Genomic DNA, 26024 nt, shown 5'->3' with positions numbered 1-26024 from the left:
GACAAACCCTTCAACATGCTGACTTGAGAATCTGAGATTAACATCTCCAATCTTTTTTCTTTTAAAGAGATGGAGACTGAAGGTTGAATAGCAGGCATTTGTTTTTAAGCGGCAGTCACCTCCCTTAATGCAACCGTCTGCGAAACCGGTAAGATTAAGTATATAATCTAGCGTGCCAACCGTCTACAAAACCGACAAAATTAAATATATATCTGACGTGCCAATGTAGACATTGTTGGCTCAAAATTGATATTGTTCTCCATCCATCAGAGATGCCGGCCATGACTATTAATTATTTCTAGAGGGCCATGCAAGCCAAACTCTTTTATAATAGAGTTCGGATCCTCTTTAGTACGACTTTTTGCATATTTTGCTTTTCAATGAAATATTAAAGATATAAATCTGATTAATTTATCCATAAAAGTTTGACCAAATTAGTTAATCATGCTTTTTTTTTGTATGTACCTTATAATGTTAATGACTAAATGCGAAGTAGAGGAATTATGACATCTCAATCCTTTTTTTTCCTTGGCAAAATATCAATCGATAGCTTTTACTAAAATTGAGAATGCTTAATCTTGAAGAAAGGATGTATAAATATTGGAAATGAATGAGGAGGGAAGCTTGGCTAGTTGAGTCATTGAGACCCTCCACTTATCCACATAGAAAAAAAAATATAGCTCAAAGCAAAAATAATGGCATCATTATGTAGTTGATCTTAAATTCAACCTAAGCCTGCGGCAACTTAAATGTAGACCAAATTTTCTTGCCTCGATGTAAACAGGAAACTGCACAATTTGACCTTATCAAGCAGATGAGTTAGATCGAGAGGTTGAAGATTCAAATGGTTCTGATAAATATATTCTATCATATTTCAAAAGATAGACATGAAGATCTTCCATGATAACTAAATTCTATTATAGTCCTTAAAAAAAAAAAAAAATTGCAAGGAAGCAATCTTTGACGGTCCTGATCCCCCCGGTCAACGGTGTTTTCTACCATTCTTGGAGTAGATCTTTTCACAATATTTTTACTGCTGGGTAAAAAGGTCAAAGCTCACTACATTTCCAAAGAGGAGAACATGAAACATTTTACCTCGTTATCATCGATACGTGGAGGCACCCTATTGGTCAAACCTGCCCCTTTCCTCTTAAAACCTGAGAGCATTTCGACGGAGAAGGGGATTGTAGCCGAGAAGCGAACGGAAAGGCGAGAGATTTTTATTTTATTTTATTTTTTGTTTCCATTGGGGTTTTAGAATGAAAGGTTTAGGGGAATGGGATAAAATATAACACCGACGACTCCCTAAACGGGTTTCGAATTCGACGGCCTTCTCGTCTAGGGATTCTTTTCTTGGGGTTATTTGGGTTCCAATCTCGTCTCTGATCGTCGGATTCGCCGGATTTGCCAGGATCCTCGTCGGTGAGCGCCGGATTTCGCCTTGATTGCGTTCGAGGGTTTTGGTTTTTCGTTCTTTTCTGGGATCGGTTCGTGTTGTTGGAGACATGGCGGCTTCTTTGGTGGAGCGTGCCACGAGTGACATGCTGATCGGTCCGGATTGGGCGATGAACCTCGAGATCTGCGATATCCTCAATCGCGACCCTGTGTATGCTCTATTAGCCTTTATTCCTTTCTGCTGTTAAATTCTTCGATGGTTAAATTTTACGTGTATTCGCTTCTGGGTTGAATTTCTTGGAGGTAATCATTAGATAAGATGTTCTTCCCGCTGAATATGTGGAATTCTTGATTCGTTTCCCACTGTTATTTTCCAATCGATCTATTTCGGAAGCTTCCTGTTTTCTTGAACCTGGTTCATTGACAGGTAATATTTAGAAGCAAAAGTGGGTTTTTTTGTGCAAAAGTTTGAATTGTAAGGTTGGGTTCTATATAGTTTTTGTTGTAGGAGAATAGGTTCTTGATTTAAATAAGGGACAATAGAAAATAAGAAAAATAAAATATGCTCTGAGGGCACTAACCTCCCGAAATTCACTTCTTGGGTCGTCGGCCTCCTAGTTCTCCAAACGAACAAAATTGAATCTGAATATTGTACTATTTTCCTTGATACAAGGGTAAGCAGAACAAGGCGACAACTGGTCTGTTGCCAAGTCGTCACTGGTCCTTCTGTGATAACCACCCGAAATGATCACTTAACTAGTTAGATGCGGAAATAACTAGATGCCTTTAATCGAAAACCCCTACATCTACTATTTTCTTTTTTGTATGTGTGGTGTTGTTTTTTTTTTTTTTTGGGGGGGGGGGGGGGGGAGACAGAATAAGTACACAAGATTCCAACCTCAAGATGACTTTGCCATCAGGGTTAGAATCTCTAAGATACAGTCTTTTTTTTGTTTTTCTAAAAAAACCGATTGCCAATTGTTTGTCTTTTATGCAAGGGAATTTAACGTTTGCAAGCTCCAGCTTTGTAGACAGTGTTGAGTACAAGAAGATTGTAATCTGCCTTCGCATCATGGCAACTCCTAGATATGAAAGAACACTTGAAGGACACAATTTAGATGTTTGAGACATTGTCCTTGAACTTCATGAGCTTTGACATGTTGGATGTCTCTACTCCCAAATTGAAATTCTCCAGTCACAGCGTCCATGTCTTTAGTCAAAACACTTATTTGGTCTAATCCTTCTCTAAATCTTCATTATCTGCCTATTAGTTCTTGTACAAGTATCTTAACTATTTTAAATTGTTGTGAATTAGGATCCCTAGTAGTGTAATCATGGTCCAGTCAATGCCCTGATAACAGCTGTTATATATCTGATACAAAAGAAGAAAGTGAAATAGAGATGAAGACAAAAAGGCCTGCTTCATGGAAACCAACCGCCGGAGATTCACTTTGAGTGGTGTCGATCCTCCTAGCCCTATGGAGGAACAAAAAAGTGTCTGAACTCTCTCTACTGTTTTCACTAGTAATAGAATTACAAAACTAATGGTGGGATGCCAACTTTCACAATCATTTGCATTGCAAGTAGCCATGCCAGCTGATCGATTGTGCAATTGGGTAGTACCAAAATAGATGTGCGAGAAAAAAAGCATAGAGAGACAGGGTTTGCTAGTTCAAATATGATGTTCTATCCCAAAATCGTATAGGACACAATCTTGATTCATTCAGGAGACAATGTTAAAAACTTAGAATATGCTTAAATCTGAATATATTGATACATGGTCTTTTAGATCTATTCCTTTCAAAGATTTACGTTAATGGAAGTTGTGAGAAATGATTTACACTAGTTGGCAATGACCAATTCAGCCCCTAGTCAAAATGAATTGCAAATTTGGCCTCATAAGGTTGATAACACATAGCTGGGACAAGGGTTGTTGCTTGTGATTCTTTATTGGAGAATGGCTTTTGATCACTTTATGGTAGTGGTGGAGAAGGTTGCTAGATGCTAAGATAAATTTAAGGAAAGATGATTGATAAGAAGTACCTAGAGTAAATGATAATAAGGAAAAAGAGAATAGCATGATGGATTGAAGGATAAGTTTTATCGGGCTTTCAATTAGTATGCAAGTTATGTTTGTGTGTGTGATAGAGAGTTAATTTATCAAAAAGAAAAAAAAATGTCTCTCTCTAAATCTTCCTATACCTTTCCACTTTCCTTCTGTCTGCCTGGCTCTCTTGCCCTATTTTGTTTTCTCAAATTGAAAATAAGTTCAAATGATCAAATCTTATCCTGTCATTTTTTATCAAACTTCGATTGTAATGTCCCTTTTTCTTTTTCAAAAAAAGGAAAGATAAAATGATTCACCAATGCCTCTTTAGCATCTGTTCTTGGTTGATTGAATCAGGACCAGATGCAAGAGCAGATTCAGAAATGTGAAATTCGATCGGTTAAAGAAATCAAGGGTGTGGAAGTGCTTAGGAAGGATATTATTAAATACTAACTTTTCCTTATCTATGTATTTGGTTATTAAGTTTTAGATAATCACTTGATGGAGGTATTCAAAAAAGATAAGATAAGGAATGACACAAATATGATCTAAGGTTAACTATAGTAAATTTTTGTTTTGATCATATAGATACTTGGAAGAGGTATGGAAGCTTTAGGAAGTGAGTGCATGAGGAGTAGGAGCAAGATTTTAGACTAGATGCAAGAACATACAAATGTATAGATTTCACCATGTATTCAACTGCAATGTATTGAGTTGGATTACAATTATCAGTGTGCCACAAAATAAAAAAAATACTATATTTGCTTTCATCTTAATGTGGTTTCCTGTTAGCGAAAGCCCCCCCTCAATTATTACACTCATTAAATATTGAAGCACATGAATAAAGTGCTTTCACTTGATGTTATTTGTAACCTCATCAAACTTGATTTCGAGCCAGCTTTTTTTAAGGAAGACTCTCTAAGAAAACTAAGTGATCGTTAGGAATACACACTGCGAGGGAATTAGTAAGAGACTTATTTCTAGTTGGAGTAGGGTCCTTCCCTTTTCAACAAGAATTTAACATCCATTGTGGGTGACGGCCATTTATTATAGCTAGTTTTGTGGTGGGGTTTGGATTGAAGAAAACCATGATCCTGACCTTGTGAACACTTAAACTGAAAAAGCAAACCACCACTTCATGGCTATTGATGAATCTCATGCTTCAAGGTATGAAATGCAAGATGCTGATGAGGTTAGCTTGCCTTAGCTTATGAGCCAAAGTATTTTATGTAAGTCTAGTTGCAGTCCCTCCCATACTTGTCTTCTGAAAAATCTTCTTATTATTGGAAGGTTAAGAAGTCTTGGATCAAGTTCTAACCCATGAAAAAAGCCACCCACTTAGGTCGCGTGTATGGTGTTGCATCTGATTTTGAAAAGTTCTTAAAAAGGAAGAAGCTAGCAGCTAGTTTTTTCTTGAAGCACCTTTTGAGCTTTTTTCTTGTAGAATCACTTCTCAGATAATGTTGGTAGACATTTATTTTTCTTAGGAAGTAACTCTTTATTTAAAAAGTTACAAAAGACTATTATTAAGCAGATACACCCTTAGCAATACTCCAATATATGCCTTGATAGTTAAGCCTTTTATCCTACCTATTCTCCTAGTTATTTTTCAGCAACATTGTAAAGAATTTGAAGGATGCACTCCATTAGTTGTGGTGGAAGGTGAGATAATTTTTCTTGTTTTGAGATGCCAAGTCAGATATCCCCATTTGCCAAATGGCTTCATGCTTATCATCATTTAGGCAAGAATATGCAAGAACTGAGTTCTCCATCTCTGGGTCAATACATGGAGGGACTTATTTGCAGCTATACCACCAGCATATCTTATGTCCCTTGCCCGCTGTCAATCTCTTAGTGATGACCAAGTTTTTAATTTCTGCTAAAAATAGGCAAGAACACTGGCACACCCAATGTGCTTGACAATGACCTTCGCTGCCTATTTGCCCAAATGACCAGAACCTTTTCTGCATGAGATTGTGACATGTTCCCTGGGGTTATGACATTTTTTCTTGAGATTCTGCTTCAGAATATGCACATATTTAACCCCTAGGATCCTAATGCAAAATCATGTAGATATAAATGATTTTGTATGGACGTAGAAAAAACTGCTATTCACGTGTAAGTTTATGCCTTTCTAATTATATAGAGTACTCATGTTCTGATGTAAAGTCATATACTTGTTGATGCTGGCTTATTAAGCTGGCATATGCCATGCTTACTCTTCTTCTTCTTCTTCTTTTGACTACAGACAAGTAAAAGATGCCATAAAAGCCCTCAAAAAACGTATTGGGCATAAGAATCCAAAGATTCAGCTTCTCGCACTGACAGTAAGTTCCACAAATGGTTTTCATTTCCTTAATTTTTACATAAAGTTTGAGATATCTATACTTGATCACTGACTTTCTGGAGTTGCTTGTAATAGGCTTGTGTACTAACTTGGTGAAATGCTTATGTTTGCACGTATTTTCTTTAAACTATTACTTACTGGCGAACTTGTATACACCTTGTTCTTACTTGCCTGATTTATATCTTGTATATTGTACTTGTCCTGAATCTCAATTCGCTTGACATGAAGCCTGCCCTACCACCAAAAAATCTGCATCAAAACCCTTAGTGGGTTATCAAAACCTGATGAAATGTTTAAGTTTGCCCATATTTTGTTTAAACTATACTCACTGGTGAACATGCATGGTTCTTACTTGCCTGATTTATATCTTGCATACTGTACTGGTTTTGAAACTCATATCACTTGTCATGAAGGCTTTGCCCTATCACCACAAAGATTGTGTCAGAGCTTCAAAGGGTTTATCAAGAAGACAAGATGTCCTAAGCTAAAATATATGGAAGTTGTCAGAAAGGATTTTGAGAGGTTCGTAATAAGATTGACATGCTGCTTAGTAGAAATGATTGGCAATTGGAGATTTATAAAGTTCACCCCGAGGAAACCAAGCTTCATGTTTAATGATCAATAAAGGCTCATGCTTGGTTGATTTGGTGCATATATTTTTAAGTTCTGAGAAGAGTTTAACTATTATGGGTATCTATAGTCCTCTATATGGAGGTATTAGCTATTCTTGTGAAACCGATGTGATACATTATCAACCATTTATTAGGATAATACTTGCTTTTTTTCTGCTTAGAGATATTTACATAGAGGAAGTTGGCTGGGAAGTTGAAAGTTTCATTTTGGCTTCAATTGGTGTCAGACATAAGCATTTTTCTCCTAGAAATTGTTCTCAAAAAAGAAAAAAGAACTGGAAACTAGATGCAAAAGAGAATCACAAAGGAAGAAGGGTACCGATATTTCAAACGGTTTAATAGGGACTCATTCCCTGGGGTCTCACACCCATATTCCACCCATGACATGCAGAAAAGAAGAAGAAAGAGTTCCTTCATTCATTGAAAAGCAAGCATACAATACCATCATCGTAAAGAACCCTAAAAAGAAGCCCTTAAAAGATGCTTATTGTTGTATTTTTATTCAGTCTACAGTACCGTGGACAGTAACCTGCACAAATTTTATTTCTAAAATGCCCTCGAACCTCTCACTAATCATGCGACTGAACTTAGTCACTTGAATTCAGTCTTTTTCACAAATAAACTGAGCCAAACATGGACTAGAACTGCTAAAACAGAAAATAAAAGTAGAACAAAAACAAATTGATACTAAGACCAAAAACTTGGCAAGATCCAATGATGTTTGAGGATGCTCATGAAGCTCCCATCATGGCCCTAGGTCATCCAAGTCAATCCAAAGGCGATGTTTCTTTGCTCGCCTTGTGTAGACTTGAAAAATCCGTCATGATCCCCATTGTGCCTTTCTCCATCTTCATTGCTTTATTGCTATTACTCAATTGTACTTGTACTCATATCCCAGTGTGTGGTCATTTGCATCCCTTGTCAGAAATTTTAACATTTTGAAGAAAAATCTTCTTGATTTGATGCTGTTACATTTGATTAAGCCTACAAATGTGAACACTCAAAGGCTTCATTTTTCCATATTTGGAATTTAGTTTAATAGAGAAGGCTCGAAAAACCCTGGAAAAACTACTCAACCCTAAGGGCTTAGCCCTGTCTAGAAATAGAAAACTTAATTCTTTTCAAGAAGAAAATAAAAACACTTGTTTTCATGTGTTTCGTTTGGTTTTTTAGGCAATTAAACCAAGGTGTAACATATAGGTTTTATGTTTTTTGTGTTGTTGAGGTGGTATCATTTGAATCAAGCACAACCTTCAAAATCAAGGGGATGAAATTTTTATAACCTAAGTGGGATTCCATGGGAATCTGAATTTTCTAACTCTTTTAATTTTTGCCTCCATATTGCTAAGTCTAGGAAAGTGAGGATAAGAGCCTTTTGGAACTTTTTAAGAGAAGGGATCTCTTTACTTTTTCATTCCCTCTTATTGCTAGAATGACATATAACATTTAAATTAAGGACCAGCTCTACAATGTATTCTATGATGCAGTCTCATTGCAATAAGGCAGCAGAGCATTGATATTTTCTTCAGGTGCGACTTCATGCTTAAAACATCTGTACCTTTTGACCTGTGGCAGCTAAATAATATGGAGGCTGCAACTTAGCTACCAAAAGCATGTCCAGTTGTGGGAGTGGATATAGGTGCAGATGCAGTGAAGCATTTTTACTCTAAAAAAAGTGAATAAGGAAACGTTTACGAATCGGGTGCAAGATGAGTTTTTGAAGAGATCCTTAAGCGAGTTTGCTACCTTTTGGAAGTTTTCCAGTGCCAAGTGGTGCAATATTACCTATTAAATATTCTCGTTTATTTTATTGCACCATGCCCTTTAACTCCCTTTCCTCCTCTATCTTAACCCATCACAGTCTCCCCATATTCTTAAAACGATCCTGTAAAACCATCTGATCATGTGAATGACTTACATTGTTTATATATAATCGAATTTATAGTTTCTTGATGAGCAAACTGGAGATTTCCTTTGATCCTTCGAAATGTCACTGCAACTCCCAAATAAAACCAGGTTAAACCCCACTTCTCATATCAATTTGCTTAAGATATCTATTCATGAAGTACTGTATGTTAATACAGAAAATTTCTGTAACTTGAATTTCTTGTGATATTAAATTCTTTAAAGCTTTAAGATCCTTATTCCTGTGCCAACCAGTATCATTTCATGGAATTGGTGCTTCATCTCTTGGATTGTACTGCTTCAAATTGTCTTTTTATAACCTAAACAGAATATGAACTTTTTGTAACCCTTCATATGCGATACAGTTCAAGGCTTTAAATATTGCATGTTAATGGCTCGGTGCTGGCATAGTGTGTGCCATGCCAATGTTTGGCATACCTTGGTACCCCGGTCTACAATACACTGACACATGATGATGCCATGTGATGATTGGGCACATATAGCTGGCACCTCAATCTGATGTTATAGTCAGTTAGATTCATATAATACAATCTAATATAGTAATATCTGAGAAAACTTGTAAATCTTCAATTGTCATAATTTGCTAATGGACTGGTGATGACTACAAACCTTCTCCAATCTTGCATGGCTTGCTACTTGTGGATAACGTGTAATAGCTGTGCATAGAATTAAGTAACCAAAGTCCTCTTTCGATGGTGATGCAGTTGCTTTAAAATATCTTTTAATCTTGTTTTGCAAGTGCTTCCTAGGCACTTACTTTCTTCAAGTCCTTTTTGCTTGCTTCCACTTGAATCAGCTCCTGCTTCATATTTATGTAGCTAAGGTTTGAAGACTGGCTTGATTATAATATTGGTAGGTGTGGTTGATAGGTCTGCAGCTTTTCTTATGCAATGGTTTGGGTCTGGATTTGTTTTGTACAAGTCATTTCACTGATCAATTACATTGTTGTCAGTTGTAAGTATTGAATATCATGTGCCGATGCTGTGCCAGTGTGACACTGACATAATATGTATCATGCCATGCCAGTGCTTGGCATGCACTAGCATGCTGCCTGGGGCACACCCATGATGGCGCCAATAAAGTACCAGCACAGTACATGCTGATCTCTGCCAACCATGTTGACCAGCCCTTTAATCCTCCGACTTAATTGCACTTCTATCTTATGTTGGACCGAGTTTGTACTTTTACAAGACTTAATTGCACTTCTATCTTATGTTGGTACAAATTTGTGCCAAAATGATGAACTTTTTTGGGCAGTTCCCAAGACCATTAGAAATTGCTTATCTTTGTTGAGCTTCATCAGTAGTCGGCTGGTCTTTTTCCCTCAATGGTCAGGGGATATGACTGCTCTCTATGGAATGCTCCATACTTTTGTCATAGAATAATTAATTCTATAAGATGCAAATAACCTTGATGCAGGTCCATTTTGCATAAACTAGACTTAAGGTACAAGCCATAATCATCCAACCATGAAGCCGATAGGAACATTATATTCTGTTCTAGATTTTCAATTTTTCAACCAAATTTATTGTTTTCTTTTGCTCTTTTATCTTTCCCACCATTTATGGTAAATTAAAAATCTTCTCTCATGATTGTAATCTTGGTTTCGAAGATGTTTTGATACTTCTAGGCTTGTTTTTTATTAGCCCATTGCACTTTCTAACCTTTTTGGATGAAGAGAATTTTTATATTGTTTGGCTGTTTGCGTAGGTCAAAACATTCACTGGCTATCTCTGCATTGTCCTCCTAAAGTTTATTGACATTGCTCGGGATGAGTTGATAAATTATGGCCTATTTCATTTCAGTACAAAACATTAATATCCTGTCATGTTGCTGCAAGTGATCTTAATATTAGGAGCCAGTTGTCCATTGATGCCTTTTAGTTGTCATCTTCTTTTGTGAGCTTCATAAAGATGTGATGAGGATCCTTTTTCGAAAGAACAAATAATGTAACAAGTAATTGGAGGAAGTATTTTTTTTCCTAGAAGACAGTAAGGAAGATATTGTTTTCTTCATAAATGTTTTCTTTCTAATTTAAGTAGATGTTGAGGGCTATGTTGTAAGCGGGCTCTTTGGCTAATAATTGATGTCTCAGATTGTTTACAATTTTATAATAAGTAATTCTCCACTTCCTGTTGCATTTAGCTTCTTAGCCTAAGGGAACTTTGAAGTGTCATTGGGTGACTGCACAAGCATAAAGTGTGAAATGAAGGAAAAAAAATATTGGTCCTGCCTGTCTTTTGTCCTTCAGGTTTCATGGCAGTCAACTGCTCTTGTATAAAGATGCCTCAGCCAGGACTTTTGCACCAACTCAAAGGGTTACCATCTGGTTGATAGCCTGTCTTAGAACATTTTGATGGTGAGCATCCAGTTGGTAGCGACTAAAGTCAGATCATCTAGATTGAACGAGACTTGTTGGTTAAGGCTCTTAATAATTGAGAAGCATCATTTGTTTCTATGGTTCTTGTATTATTTGAAGGCTTCATATTGCAGTTATTTTACACTAATCTAGTCTTTTGCTTAGTCTTTGGCTCTTGTTATCATATTTCAGCTGTTGGAAACAGTGATAAAAAATTGTGGAGACATAGTCCATATGCATGTGGCAGAGAAAGATATACTGCATGAGATGGTGAAGATAGTGAAAAGAAAGGTTGTAATAGCTCATTTAATATTTTCCATTTTTGCTATGTCTTTCCTCATGATGAAAATCTCAACTAGTCTGATGCTTTTTCGTTCTGCAGCCAGATTTTCATGTCAAGGAGAAGATTTTAATATTAATAGATACCTGGCAAGAAGCCTTTGGTGGTCCACGGGCAAGATATCCACAATATTATGCAGCTTACCAGGAGCTGTTGGTATACTAGACTATGTTCATAATTTTTTAAGCTAGGTTATGAGCTATATGTCTACCATCTAAACCTGTTGCCAAGCAAGTTACACTATCTGACTAAAGCTCCTATCTTGTTTTAAGTGTAGGAGAAAGTGCTGTAATAATTATAATATGCTAGCAAAAAACTCTTTTTCTAATTAAATGTTCTCTTAAAATTCCCCCCTACATCAGCGTGCTGGAGCTGTATTTCCTCAGAGGCCCGAGAGGTCTGCACCTATATTTACTCCTCCACAGACGCAACCTCTGAGATCCTATCCACCATCTTTGCGAAGTCCTGATTATCAACAAGAAGTGCCTGAGTCATCTGTTGGATCTGAGTTTCCTGTTTTGAGGTGCAGTGCCTAACTTCTGATCTCTACATTTTGGAATATACTACATCTTCAAAGTATGATACTTGTAAATGCATATGATCATTGGTTAATATTCCAGTTCTTCATTTTTTTTAGTTTTCACTATATTGTTTTGCCACATATTAAATCTGATAGCCAAAATTACATTTAGAAATGTTTTTTAGAACTAATATGAAATAATTTTTGATAAAAACATAAAGTGATCAATATGTTGATACGTTACAATTCTTTGAACTTCATGCTGACTTTAGATAAAAGAGGTAGTAAAAAAATATTCGCTACTGGATCACTTTATGTTATGAGTAATACTTTTTTCCTTCAAATGATATATCAAATTATTAGTGTAAAATATAAACTTGTTTATATTTCTCTTGAATCAAATAAAAACAATGGTTATATAAAGTGTTTTCTCATCATTTAAGCTAGTAGAAATTCCTTTCCTTAATTTAGAATCATGCAATAGTTGGGTGCAATTCTATCTGCAAATTTTTACATTCAGATTGACATTCTAAGTTCCAGTGCTGTGATTTGGGATTGAAATTTTCTTTATCTTATCAGCCTGACAGAAATTCAGAATGCTCGTGGAATCATGGATGTTCTTGCTGAAATGCTTAATGCTTTAGATCCTGGAAACAGAGAGGTATCCTGCAATATGACACTTTTTATCATAACGTGATTTGTTATACTGTTTGAGAAAATATTTCTGTTACTTTTTTTTTCCTTCTGTTAAAACCATATAAGTTAATGCTTGAAAACATTGGATGCATCTTTTTCCTCAAAATGATCTCCTAAATTCTGCAGTTGAAGATAATATCAATTCTGTCATTAACTTGGCTGCTTATTCGTACATTTTTATCAGACAATTTGCCAAACTCAAGTTTCTTAATGTTCACATGCTGATTTATTTTTTAAAATATTGTTGCTCCAATTTGTCCGATGATTGTTCAATACAAAGTTGGTATAATCATTAAAATCCCAGCTGCTGAGCCATGTTAATGCCAATATGCAGGGACTCAGGCAGGAGGTAATTGTTGACCTTGTCGAACAGTGCCGTACTTACAAACAAAGAGTGGTACAGCTTGTGAACACAACTTCGTAAGTCTTTGTAGTACTTCTTTTCCTTCTTGTCCGGCATAAGTGTAAATGGAAATAGATAAAATTTTGGAAGTGCATTTTTTGCACGTTCTACATCCTTTTTGGGTGTATGCCCCCTTCTTTTATGTAGCTCCTCCCCCTTCTCTCTCTGTCTCTCTCTCACCCACTCACTAATTCATTCACTCTCTCATTCATTTAATGCTGTTGTTGGAACAGATGCGTGCAGAAGTCATGCTTTTGGTTAGATGCCTGCTTTTTCTTTGATTATCACTTTTGAATTTGACAATTGTTAGATTGTATCATAAAGCCCTTGAACTTATTTGTCTTGTAAAGAAGATTATGGTCTATCAGCTTGCATAACAACTTTTCTGGTTGTTACAGGGATGAGGAATTACTTGCCCAAGGACTTTCTCTGAATGATGACTTGCAGCGTGTGCTAGCAAAACGTGATGCCATTGCTGCAGGTATTGCTGTTCGTGTGGAAAAACCCAAATCACTTCAGGCATTAGTAGATGCTGATGATTCTGCAGTACAGCCAGATCGTAGGTAATCTTGCTAAGTCACTTGTTTTTTCTCTTATGCAGCATATGTGATGAAGTTTTGTCAGTTTTAAGCTTCAAGTGCATTGTAGTTGGTTCACTTAAAACACATTAGCTGCTGCTAAGGGTACAAAAATCTCCTTGATCTGAATGTCCTGCTTGTGTTTTCCGGTACATAGACATGTATATTAGTTGGATTAAATGAAATTTATCAATTTGGACTTCTTATTTATAGTTTATTGATTGTCCTCAAGATTAGACTTAAGAAAATATTTAGCTACATATTTGGTTTTCTTTGGCTTACATTGCAAATGAGTCACTAATTAAGTGGATGATTTTGTATTTTGATTTCAGTCACAATACATATTCCATATTTGATGCTTGTGAAAAAATTCTGTAGGTCCAGTACAGGTGCAAGCACAAGTAAGCAGCCTCCTCAGCACTTATTGTTGCCTGCACCTCCAGCATCCAACGGTTCAGCAACTCCAGCAGCAAAAATTGATCCTCATATGGACCTTCTTAGCGGGGAGGACTACAATACACCTAAAAATGATAATCCACTGGCCCTTGTTCCTGTCAGTGAACCACTTGCAACTTCTGTTTCTGATCAGAACCTGTTAGCTCTTGTGGACATGTTTCCCCAAAACAACTCTAACAATAGGAATGGCAATCCTTCCAGCTCTCTTGATTCACATTCCACAATTCCAGCATCACAAACATATCCTGCTGCACCCCAGTTTCAGCTGCAGCCACAACAGCCTGCCCTTTATCCAAATGGAGGCATCCCAAACACAGGCGCTCCTCAATATGAGCAGGCAGCGTATGATCAAGGAGCCCAATTGAACCATGCAGGTTCTACATGGAATGGTCAGGCTTCTCAGGGCTTAAATCCACAGCAGCAGGCACTAGGCTATGGTAAACACTGGTACCTTTTTCCTTGAATCCTAACTGCTTTTGATTGTAGATGTGCCTACATTTTATCTATGGCTACCTGCTTGAAATCTTTTTTATACTAAAGGTATTGATTGAGACCGCTAAATTATGTATTGAGACAGAACGAAGCAAGTGCTGTATGAAACTACTGATTGATTAATAATAACAAGGGCAGTTCTGGGTTTACTTTCTTCCAAAACTGTTTCATGTGAAAACAAGTATCCCATACCGAGGGCGTTTTCAATAATTTTCTACGTGCATATTTGCTGGCCTATGATTGCTATTATGTCTCTTAACAGATGCAAGTGATCAAGCTGGAGCTCTCCCCCCACCACCCTGGGAAACTAAAACAGTGCAGAGTGACCAATTGCCTAATTTGCAGCCCCAGCTAATGCAAAGTGGTCAGCTGGGAGGTATGTTTCCCCAACCAATGCCAGGCAACCAGCTAGGAAGCATGCACCCCCAATTATTGCCAGGCGGCCAGCTTGGAGGCTTGCAACCTCAGCCTATGCAGACTTTGCAGAGCAGTCAGTTTGCAGGCATGTATCCTCCACTGATGCCGAACAGCCAGCTTGGAGGTATTTATTCTCAAGCAGTGCTGGGAGGACAGATGGCAGGAATGCACCAACCACACATGCAGGGAGGTCAGCTAATACTATATGGATATGGACAGCAGCCAGAAGCTCAGTTTTATGATCAGAGGAGACCTATGTACCTTTCTGCTGGTGCAAATGAGCTCTCTCGAAGAATGTATGGGCTTTCCATGCAAGATAACAGCATATATATGAACATGACTCCCTCTTATCAGACACCTACTTCCTCTTCTTACCTGCAGCAGTCCAGCAAGCCAACCAAGCCTGAAGATAAGCTGTTTGGTGATCTTGTTAATATGGCCAAATCGAAGCCAAATAAACCTTCTGCTAGTAAAGTTGGGAGCTTGTAAAATCAGTGAGTGGGTCCTTTCTGTTTTGTTTCTTTATATTTTTTTTCTTTGATTTGCTGTTCTCGCTTTAGCTCCTTCTTTTATAAATATTCTTCTCTTCTGCCTCCCTGTTTGTATGTTGTGTCTGTTGGTTTTAATCATGTACATTTATTATAGAGAGGGAAAATGGAAATAGATTGATTAGGGAGATTTAAGATACCATTTTGTTTTTATTAACCCAAGGTTTCAGAGTTTTTGTTAATGACTAGAGTCTTGATGGCTGTTTTATAGAAAAAAGTTACATTATCTATAATGTTGCAAGTCCTTGAAGGCTTGAACGGTGTGCATCAGATATTTACAATCTCTAAGTTTACTTAAACTGCATTTGATTGCTAAGTACCAAGTCCTAGTGGATGATAGTAAATTTCAGAAATGCTGAAGTAACTCAGAGACTTAGCCTTCGGATGTTGTCATGTTAGTCCAAGGAGAGGTAAAAGTGAAACTTTTGCGGATTGACTTTCGAATTTTTTCTTTAATCGTGCAAGCAGAGCATTCTCACGGTGTCAACTGCTTGCAAGGTGGGGATGCATCTCCTCAGTTCGCATCAGTTGCTATATTCTCCTCTTGCTGGTGGTCTGAATTTTTGGTTCATTTTTCTTCTTTTCACGACGCAATTAAAATTAGTGTATTTCAAGCAGGAATAACTTCCGCAAGAAACATGTACTGTTTTGAGACATTTATAGGTCTCTTTAGCCTATTATTATTATTATTGTTGTTGTTATTATTATTTTTGATAGAAAGGACTCATAGTGGATGGGGGTATCTTTCCTCCAAATGCTTATAACATCCCAAACCCTGATGAATGTAGGGTTGATCCCAATTTATTAGGTACAATTATTAAAGACCTTACCAGTTTGGTAAGTTGATACTTTCGTGCCTTGGCTTATATACGAAATAGTTTTCTTGTTGAATGTCGTTTTGCATTGTGTGGAGCACGCCTTCCACTCATTCTTCCGAGTGAGAAAGTTTATTTTTTTAACTATATTTCTAGGTTGGTCGACGGAAACAAACTTTTTGGTACTGGAGCTAACAATTATGGCTGGCATGAAAATTTAATTCCCAAACATTTTTTTTTTAAAAAAAAGTAGAATAATTATCTGACAAGTTACTTGTTTCTTGTTGGCTACCGTTTTTAGAATACTTCCAGTCTTGGGGGTGTATTCATTGTCCATTAAAAAAACAGGTGGATAGGCATAAATGGATATAAATACTCCTTACTCATGCCTATTTTTCAGAACCGCTATTTAAAAGGCAAACCTTAGGCCTGTTTTATTCCTGATCCATTGGATGCCACAGAGATCAGGACCTGTTTGGATAAGCTTGAATTCATGAGATAGGGAACAGGATTCCAATATATTTAGACACTTTGGTGGGATTTACCTAGGGCTGTAGCACGAAGGGCAGGTAGTGGGAGCTGGAGTGAGATTGTCCACAGGATCAGAAAAAATGCCTCTCAAGATCTTTCTCGCACTTTCTTTCTCTCTCGTACCCTCCCTCTCCCTGTCAAACTCCGCTTCAACCCCGGCTTTTTACGCCGGAAGTTTCCAAACATGACGCCATTAGAGTATATCAGGCCCCGCCTACTCCACACGATAACCAACCTTCCCAAGCCCATTCCCGCAAGTAGAGAGGAATCCTTCTTAGTTTTTTTTTTTTTTTTTTTTTTTTTTTTTTTTTTTTTTTTTTTTTTTGACTCTCTCAATATTTGGGACTTCTTTCTTTTTGATTTTTTTGGATGTATTCATATTAGTGTAACTTTCTATTTTAGCAAGAAAAAAAGAAAAGAAAAAAAAACACGGTAGGGCTCCCTCCCGGCCTTAAAAGAGAAAAAAGAAAAGAACATGTAGCATGATGCTTCCTTCTAACAAGAAAAATTCACCTTCTGAGACTTTTGAGTGTGTATATTTATCAAATTACATAAATGATATATAATCTGAAAATTTTACTCCAATTTAAGTTGAATTGTATTTGTTATAGATAGGAATGGCTTTGGAGATGGAGTGGTGGGATGTGCGACGAGTGAGAATTAACAAATGCAATTCCTCTCTTTAAAGCCAATTTAAGTTGAATTATCATTTTAAGTATAATTCAATTCAAGTTGAATTATCATTCATATTTGTTATACATAGGAATGACTTTAAATTTATACTGCAATTTAAGTTGAATTACACTTCAATTATCATTCCATGCGAGAATGAAACCCAAGCAGGAGTGTATCAAAGTACTTGGATTTCATTCTCGCGATGTTGTACTGACACAGCATATTAGTGGCCAAATATGATCAGAAAAGTCCATTTGACTAACCAGCTAGTCTCGAATGATGCCTGGATGCCTGAAGTGGACTCTTAAGGCTTTCTCTGAGTTGAATGGATCTGAGATAAATAGAAGAAAAGAATGGCTGTTTAGTTGTTTAGCCTACTTATAATCACCCCTGCTCCTATTTGGCCCGTTAAAATTCATTATGGAGACATCTCCTGTCTCACCATAAATGGTAGCTGGCTGGCAGCAAGCGGCTCATCTGGAACTTCCAGGTATCAGCTGACGAATGTATTTTATCATTGATTCATTCTGGAGGATTGATGAGAGGATACCGACATCATATGACTCAGGTATTTATGCTCAAACTAATCTGTCAGCTTTAGCACCATGTCCTTTGGAGCTCTAAAATGTCTCTACTTTTTTGAGAACACAGCGGTTATTCACCACCAGCTATACAATGACTTTCATAATTCAAATTTTTTTGCAACAGACAAATATAGCGAAGCACTTTCAGTGCGGGTTTCATGTTTCATATCATTGGAAAAAAAAAGAAGAAGAAAAGAATATCATATACTCTTGAAGATAGAGGTAATTAAGGGGCAAAAAAGAAGTAAATATGTACACAAGAACCACTAAAATTGAAAATTTGATTTCATGAACCTGAAATATTTCCTGACTTCTAACAACAAATTTTCCTGGCTGATAGGCCATATCATGTCTGCTGATTAAAACTTGTTGGTCCTTGTTAGATTTGGAAATCAATAACACAGCCACACAATTCCTCGGCAGCCTCAATACTGGATATTATTGTATTTGAATTTTCCCTGTCAGCTATATTTCTTTGGGGACTTCTCATGACCTTCTCTTTTGGGCTTTCACTAGACCTGATCTGGTTGCTAGCTCCAATGTATAAAGTAGGACTGATTGCCATCTTCTCAGGTTGTTTTTCTGTTTTAAAATATATATAAATCAATATTACCTCCAGTTACAGTCAGCCATCCTCTAAGTCCTGATGTGCTTCCTTTTTCCAGTATCGTGTTGGAAAAGGATGAGTTATTAGATAAGAGTTATTAGATACTTCTGAATGTAAAATTTTACCAAGCTAGAAGGATAACAGGAATTATGACATTTATATCATAACAGATTGCCAAAATATCTAACAAGTCAAAGGAATGAATCAATAAACCTTTAGGTGAATTTGACAATTCTTCCATCATCATATGCGAGCGGGCACGCGTTACACATAACCAGGTTCTCTCTCTCTCTGATTCATCATGTTCCACTGAGATGGGGATATGCCAATGACCTTTCTCAGATTCCTGAACTTCAGATAAAGTAGATATCATGATTTGAAAAGCTGGATCCACTTAAAAAGGAAAAAAATATTCTAAAATAACTGAATTCTGGTTGTCATATGGATTTCCATCAAGTGAAATCACATTTTAGTTTTTTTTTCTGATTTTTGGTAGTTCATCATATCTGACAATATATGCATGTGGATTACTTCCATTAGAATATCAAGCTAGCACAGTGCTTTATGGTCAAAATGTAAGTGACCTGTGGCCACTCGGTGCAATTTTAAATTACTTTTTCCTCTGGTGGTTTGGCATAACAATGTAGTTATTTACATCAAGGTTTATTTAGGCTTTCACTGCCATACGTATCCCCTTATTAGCTAACATTTTAGCATGTATAAGATAAAATAACTGAATAGAAAACCAAAGGCATCCTATTTGGTAAAGTAAAGAGTCTACGAGAGGACAAGAAAATTAGGAGCCTTTAAACCTATCCTATCTAAATAATGCAAATATAGCATGTTGGTTGACATAAATTCTACTGTTGTCCATAGTTCTGACTCAGAAATATGAGACGTGACAATGAAGTCTAGTGAAGAGGGAAGTGAAAGTGAATTAAACCTGGATAACCACAGAACAAGGAGGCGGCATGTGAAATTCGAAATTGCCGTCATGATAACTGAAACGTACCTAGCAACAGAGCAAAAAACATCGATCAGCTTTTAAAACATTAACATGGCTGTTAGCAACCAGAAAGGTATATAACTTTCAGTTAAATATATCAAAGATGTACTGCAAAAGGAGTTCAAAAACATGTTGTCTACTAAAAATCTAGAGTGGTGTCGTCATTGCATGCAGGGTGTACCACTTCCACTTTTGGCATTTCTGGTCATTTTATCTTGTAGAAGTTCACTTCTTTTTTTGACCAAAAAATTGTTTTATGCACAGAATAAACATAATAACAAGCTTTATTTAAAATGAGTGAATTTTATTTTTGGAAAATGCATACATACCTGATGCCTTTCTTTCCATTTGGAGAAGAAATCATTTCCTAAGATCTGGAATATGTGATCTCTCATTTCATCATTCGTCACGATCAAGCACTTACATTTTATAGCTGCATACAACCAATACCTGAACCATATGTCATTACTTACAGTTGATTTATTGCAGTTGGGCAAAAAGGCACATAAGATGTTGCAAAAGCAATATGAGAGAGAAGAACAATGTTATGGTGTGGGAATAAAAACAGAGTTGCTTAGCTATAACATGCAACAGTTGAGTTGTGATCTATATGATTTCTAAATATGTATAGATATTGTATTGTGATGTATTTGGCGCCAGTGCCCATAATGTATTAATTATTTCAAGATGACCTGAACAACAGAATCAGCAGCTGACGATTTGTCCAAGGAAACTCCAAAAAACAAACCAAATTCTTCTGTGCCATCCTAAGAGATCACCAACCTGAGCGATGACTGTGACAACAAACTAAAATATTACATGCATGACAGTGGTTATGCATAATAGACGATAAAGAAACACAGCTTCTATCAATTTCTAGGCAGGAAAACTTGGGCTTTGGTGTCAGGTTAACAGCCACTGTAGAACATAATGAACAAAATGCGAAATAGTTCTTGCTTAAGCTTCTGCAGGTTTTTCTTTGGAAGCAAAATGCCATGTTTTATCATCCAATAGACATGAACAGTGAAAATAAATGTCGATTGCATGTAACATCATAACTATTGTAGGATATTGATCAGATGCATCTTGTGCATACCTGCACAATTATATGCTCACTGCCAAAGCTGACATACCACCTTGGATTTTGTTCATACGCTAGCTAAGTAACTATCACCCTTATCAGTTGATAGATGCAATTAATTTTTCACCCTTATCAGAACTCCTGTTGCAGATTTTATAGGGAGAACAATTTCCTTAAAAATTGAGTTCCAGAGCTCATTGTCGCCGCTGAATTTTAAATCATATAAACACTTTGCAACCATAAAATCTTGTTCCAGAATCTCGCGACTTGAGAACCTTCGACTGCTCAATAATATGTTGGGATACATGAGTTTAGGCCCTTTAGGGGTTCTGAATCATGACTTTGGTTAAGTACCATAGAGTTTGGTTCGAGAATAATCCTTATTGGTGAAAAATATCCAGAGTTATGATTTGCAACCACAAAATGCTCAGTATTAAACCTTAACCCTTAAAAGATCCAATCTAATTTTGGTACATCTCCCTCATCATCCATTTAGGGTCATTCATTCAATAAGTTAGCTGAGAGATCAAAAGGCTCTCTTATAGCCCCTTATAACTGCTATTATCCTATATATGTCATATTTTCTGATTAAAAAGAATCTAAATCCACATAAGTTCATTTTTTTTTTATTTTTTTTGACTTTTGCATGCATGATCCACTGAAAATATCAGGTTTACAAATTTGAACCATTTACTGTTTCATTGCAGATAAGAGATATCGCGCTAATTTTCTCTCAACTAAACCAGTTTTTAGGTGTTCTTATGTGTTATTATCTGGTTATAGTTCTACCTAGCTCTCTAAATGTTCATAATGTTTTACCCAGCTCTTCTGCAATGAGTCTGATTAAGTGTGGGAGATTGTTGCCCCCTTAGCTTCCTCTTGATTTTACAAGCTTAGCACACCAAGCATTCATTTATAGGCGTGTATCATGTGAAACTCCATGGATCAGGCATGGCGCATACTCGTTACCTCTGACCAACTTTTCTGCGTAATTGTATCTCCATGAAGCTTCACTTTTAAGGGGTTATAACATGAAAGGGCAAATGGATGATCTAAACAAAAGTCCAGTATTAAGTAATTATCCGTTGCAAATTAGATACACCTTTCAAGTATACAAGAGGAATGCAAGGCTCTTACTCAAGAAATCTTCTTCTGATTCCTCTTTCTTCAAGCTGCTTGGTCCCTCTTCTGCGACTGGTCGTTGATTTACAATCAGAAGCAATTTTCTAATTTTACTGGGCTCTATGGCAAGCTTTATAATCTTTAATTATCTGCCTCCTCAGAAGGTTTTTGAACTTTTTTCCTTCCTATAATTAAATTCGGATGGTTCTTCCTCTCTTCCATTCAAAAAATGGGACTGACTCAACAGTCGTAATGGGCCGTCCGGCCGAGCAGAGAAATCAAGTTATAAAGCAATTCTACTTTTTGCATTTTCTTTTTATTTATGAGAACAAGATGGTGGAATTTAGCAGTTCTATACATGTATGACTTACACGTTGCACTTATATGGTACAGGAGTTTCAGCTACGAAGCCCATGTTGTATGCCTAGACCCAAGAACTTTGGGACTGTTAACAGCAGTAAGTTATGGGTCAGTTTAAAGCTGAGATTCTTCATCCATGCATCCTGGAGAAAGTTATAGGTTAGTCCACAGAAAGATTTCCCATTAATCTGTCCTTCTTTTCTTTTTAACTCTATAGTGAGATATCTATCACCAATTGGCATTGTCTTCACACATCACAGCTAGTTCTGCAGGGCTTCTACTTCCTGCTTCTGAACAATCCATTCAGCATGACTCTAGTGAAGATCTAGAAGTAAACTTATTTTGTTGGGGAAAATTTGTTAGGAAAAAGATGTCTTGCATTTGTGATCACGGAACGTCAATATTGACAGCCAACTTCTTCACAAGTTAATTTTGCTAGATATCTATGTGCCAACTTAAGGAGAAGTACCGTCAGCTCTGGGGCTTCTTTAAATAGTGACTATGGAAGCACTGCAATATTTTCTACCACCTCCCACCTTCAATATACATGCTTTGTCAAACCCAAATTTCTCTTTCTATCTTCATCTTCCTCTTCCTCCTTTCTTTCCGTTCTCCCCCAATTTTAGTCTTCTCAATCTAGTGGAATTCTTAAGGGCTCACAATCACTCTTACTTGCACACGCTTCTCAGTTTTCTCTAAAAACTCCATTCTCCTCGACCCATAGGTTGAGTTGATTGTTGGAAAATTTCCCATCTGAATATGCAAAAACAGGTTATACAATTATGGTTCATGCCGAAGAAATGTTGGTATATTTCAAGAGAATGTTAAAATCTCCTCTAATCATCATAGGTCTAATACAATTATGGATGCTTCTGCTGCTGCAAAATGTATGTTTTTCCATGGTTCAAGTTCTAAAGTAGCTTAATTCAAGCTGGTTGTTCCTTTTTCAGCTTCCACACAATGAAAGCAACAAGGTGTTAAATCACTAGATAGAGCAAATTAAATAAAAGACAGATCACCGAAAGAAGCTGGATAGCAAATATAGGCTTATGCCAATCAGGAAAATGTTATAATCAAGATCATCAAGACAGACTCACCAATCATCATTTGATCCAGTAGGAGTTGCATAAATAGCATCTGCATTTCTCCATTTCTCTATTAACTTCCCGTTGATAGGTTCGTCCATCTTGCCTCCACTGAGCCGTTTGTTATGCACAATTATCAGCGGCCATTTCTTTGACGGAAGTTTCTGGCGTATGGCATTGACAACAGCATTTACCTATACATATGTATATATTAAAAAAAAACTTAAATAGTAGCAATAGCAAAGAATTTTAAAGATCAGGAAATTTTAAATGTAATACTGATATTCTTATAACACACCTTATTTATTATTGAACTCAAGACACACCTTATTTATTGAGAACCGCCTTTGGCTGAAAAGACCCACATTTGCAGCATCTACAACAGCTTCAAAAGGGCCATAGTAGTCCAACCATTTCTGAAAGTGAAATAAGTTTTTATCAGCCTCATACCTAGATGTGTATCATTCACGGATCATAAGACATCATGAAGCTCAGTTGGAGTTAAATAATGAATTGCAGGAAAAAATTGCAAATCAAAAAAATCAGAAGCTCTTCAAAATGGATAGCTAAGAACACCTATTTAAAATAAAAAATAAAAATATGAAAAATGGACTGAAAAAAAAGAATATCTGATCTTTCAGACAAAATTTAGGATTTCTTCTTTTCAGTTTCAGAAAAGTTAAAAATGCTACTGCTGGAAAACTCATTATGATTGGACATAAGCACAAAGCCTACTGCCATGAATATTCAGAATATAAAAGCTTTTTGCAGGAGAAGAGCATCTTACAAGAAGATTGACTATATAGTATCTAACGCTGCATTATGAAATGGTAATTTATAGGTAAAGCTCTCGTACTTGGAATTTCTGAAAGTTTGTATTCCTTTCCCTCTTGCTAGCTATAGAAGCTACAGATTTGGCAAAAGTTGCAGTCTCAATTGGATCAAGGTCTATGGTCACCAACTTCTCGCCACAGCCCAAACAGACACCATCTGCATCAACATTTGTATGTGCCATAGTCCATTTTCCTTTACCCAACCAACCCAACCCATGCCAACCCCCTCCACCATTCTGTATGGCTTGTGCTACCATCTTTACATCCCATTTCCTTTTTCCTACTCTGGAAGCAGTTGAACTCTTAAACCATGCCTCAATTAATTCTGCTGTGGGTGGGGAAACCTGTCTCACATTAGTTCTAAGCTTGTGCAGTAAGTAATAAACCTTGTCTCCTCTACGAGCTGCCACAGTAGCTCTTAAAAGTGCCTCCAGTTCAGGCTCTTCAGGGTGGATCCCAGACTCCAACATGTGCTTTTCTACCTCGAATGCTTTCTCGATATCACCACCATTGCAGAAGACCAATAAAGCAGGACCATATGACCGCAGTCTTGGAGTTATACCCAGCACCTTCATTTGTTTTACAATCTCAAAAGCCATGTCTCCATTACCCATCGACATTGCCATTCGAGCTACTGATGTTAAAGCTGCTTCGCTCATAGGAATTTTCTCCAAGCACATCTTTTCATAGATTTCAAATCCCCTCCTTCGTGCATATTCTCTGGCATCATCACTAAATTGAATTGGAACGCCATATTTCTTACTACTTTCATTTGTTCCATCCAAGAGATCATCTCTGCTCTTGCCTACATCAAACCTGGGCAGATTTTTTCGCCTCAACTCTGTTCTATAATGATGCAGAACATCTTGTAATTGACCTTCTCCTCTGATGTCACCTGAAAGCTGCCATTTTGGATTCCGTCCATCAGCCAAGTCCCTGTCTTGATCCAAGTCACTTGCGTCCTCTTTGAAGGATGCGATACTACTACCACCGGTACCACTTTTTGCAGGACGAACGACCCCAATGGCCGCAGAAGAACACAGATAAAGTAACACGTTATAGTGGTACTGCTCCATCTTGACGCCATCCCTCACAGCCGAGTCATATAGAGATATCGCCCCCATCACGTCCCCTGTTTTGGAGCACATGTCCAGCCCAAGTCTCAGATCAACTTCTGCTGCACTGACCTCAGCTTTCTTAATCCCTTTCTTCTCCTCCATTTCCCCGTGACTTCTGCCCAAAGTTTCGATCTTTTTTGATTTTCTAGCTCCCCCTTCAACTCTTGATCCGAAGGAAGACGTCCCCGACCTGGAACCTCTACCTTTCGACCTAATCCTTTGTTTCCCAGCTCCAAGTTCTACCATTTTCTCCTTCACCACGGGACGGTTCTCAGCTTTTCGATCATTTCTCTCCACCCTTTCATCCAGCGAACTCAGAGACGGGAGCGGGGAGCCAGCGTCCTTGTGTCTCGCGTGGTTCTTAGCATTCCTCTCACAGGTCTCTTCTCTCTGGGGGATTTTCTCAGCTACGTTGCTCGCGTGCGATCTAGCAACGGAGAGCATCGGGAACTCATGGAGGAGAGCAGCTGTGGTTGCCGAGAGAGGGTAGAAATGGGGAATGGAGTGGCCTTTGGAGCTGCTTGGAGATGGGAAGAAGCTCCGAGAGAGGAAGAGGTCTCGGTGGAGAGGGCGGGAAGCGGAGGAAGCCATGCGGGAATGGCGAGAGTTCCATGGCGGGGGAGAGGATATATCTAGAATAGATGGACAGGATTGGGAAGGCCAAGACGAAATTTACGCTGATGACCTCTCAGTTTCTCGCTGGATCGGGGCGGGCTGCGGTCTCCACAGGACAACCGTACGGCACCCGATAAGCAAAACGCTTTCGAGCCAAGGCCACATGTCATAACAGGATTGGCCTCATGTGTTGCCCTTTCTGACTCGGGACCTGTAATAAAAGGGTGTTTTGCTTTAAATCCGAATCCAAATTAGAATAGATGGCATAGAAATCAGAATCCTACGTACGACCCAAATTGGAATGGCCATGTCTCAACCTATATTAGAACCGAAAATTTAATAAAATTTAAATACAAAAGAAGAGTAAAGATTGAGTTTTCGAGGATCGAAATATTATTCACATCCTCTTCTGGAATCAAAATAAAAATTAGACTTT

General features: G+C 37.4%; 2 protein-coding genes across 9 annotated transcripts; one reads left to right on the top strand and one right to left on the bottom strand.

Annotated features, from left to right (window-relative positions):
- The first annotated feature begins 1170 nt into the window (after window positions 1-1170).
- Window positions 1171-15298, top strand: LOC103696069 (TOM1-like protein 9). Of its 3 annotated transcripts, XM_088722335.2 has the most exons (12): window positions 1180-1209; window positions 1412-1606; window positions 5691-5769; window positions 10599-10706; window positions 10899-10997; window positions 11089-11202; window positions 11409-11569; window positions 12146-12227; window positions 12597-12682; window positions 13064-13228; window positions 13622-14136; window positions 14454-15298. In XM_088722335.2, the coding sequence occupies exons 4-12, from the start codon at window positions 10704-10706 to the stop codon at window positions 15095-15097; spliced, it is 1869 nt and encodes a 622-aa protein (XP_088578461.2). In that variant the 5' UTR covers window positions 1180-1209; window positions 1412-1606; window positions 5691-5769; window positions 10599-10703; the 3' UTR covers window positions 15098-15298. The 3 variants fall into 3 exon arrangements, with proteins under 3 accessions (XP_088578460.2, XP_088578461.2, XP_088578462.2); XM_088722334.2 differs by lacking the exon at window positions 10599-10706 and having other exon boundaries at window positions 1171-1209; XM_088722336.2 differs by lacking the exons at window positions 5691-5769; window positions 10599-10706 and having other exon boundaries at window positions 1180-1606.
- Window positions 15299-17890: 2592 nt separating this feature from the next.
- On the bottom strand, window positions 17891-25799 carry LOC103696071 (proteinaceous RNase P 1, chloroplastic/mitochondrial-like). 6 transcript variants are annotated; one of them, XM_008777586.6, is made up of 7 exons: window positions 23879-25799; window positions 23349-23438; window positions 23035-23216; window positions 19704-19824; window positions 19312-19380; window positions 18582-18714; window positions 17891-18343 (listed from the first exon to the last, which is right to left on the bottom strand). In XM_008777586.6, the coding sequence occupies exons 1-7, from the start codon at window positions 25562-25564 to the stop codon at window positions 18141-18143; spliced, it is 2484 nt and encodes an 827-aa protein (XP_008775808.4). In that variant the 5' UTR covers window positions 25565-25799; the 3' UTR covers window positions 17891-18140. The 6 variants fall into 6 exon arrangements, with proteins under 6 accessions (XP_008775808.4, XP_088578456.2, XP_088578457.2 ...); XM_088722330.2 differs by having other exon boundaries at window positions 23035-23186; window positions 23879-25695; XM_088722331.2 differs by lacking the exon at window positions 19312-19380 and having other exon boundaries at window positions 23879-25788.
- Between the last annotated feature and the right edge of the window lie 225 nt (window positions 25800-26024).

This window comes from Phoenix dactylifera, chromosome 5 (genome assembly GCF_051530095.1).
Source record: "Phoenix dactylifera cultivar Ajwa chromosome 5, Ajwa_hap1_PhDact_Kaust_v1.1, whole genome shotgun sequence".
Taxonomy (NCBI): Eukaryota; Viridiplantae; Streptophyta; class Magnoliopsida; order Arecales; family Arecaceae; genus Phoenix; species Phoenix dactylifera.
Note: the sequence above shows the minus strand (reverse complement) of the source record. Positions and strands in the feature narration are given on the sequence as shown.

What these genes read in the sequence shown, in the direction of transcription:
- LOC103696069 (XM_088722334.2), top strand. Translation starts at nt 1,506, where the DNA reads ATGGCGGCTTCTTTGGTGGAGCGTGCCACGAGTGACATGCTGATCGGT. An exon ending in CAGCTTACCAGGAGCTGTTG is followed by an intron (nt 11,203 to 11,408) that starts GTATACTAGACT and finishes CCCCTACATCAG; the next exon opens with CGTGCTGGAGCTGTATTTCC. An exon ending in TAGATCCTGGAAACAGAGAG is followed by an intron (nt 12,228 to 12,596) that starts GTATCCTGCAAT and finishes GCCAATATGCAG; the next exon opens with GGACTCAGGCAGGAGGTAAT.
- LOC103696071 (XM_008777586.6), bottom strand. Translation starts at nt 25,564, where the DNA reads ATGGCTTCCTCCGCTTCCCGCCCTCTCCACCGAGACCTCTTCCTCTCT. An exon ending in CAAACTTTCAGAAATTCCAA is followed by an intron (nt 23,439 to 23,878) that starts GTACGAGAGCTT and finishes TTTCACTTTCAG; the next exon opens with AAATGGTTGGACTACTATGG. An exon ending in AATGGAAAGAAAGGCATCAG is followed by an intron (nt 19,381 to 19,703) that starts GTATGTATGCAT and finishes CTCTGTTGCTAG; the next exon opens with GTACGTTTCAGTTATCATGA.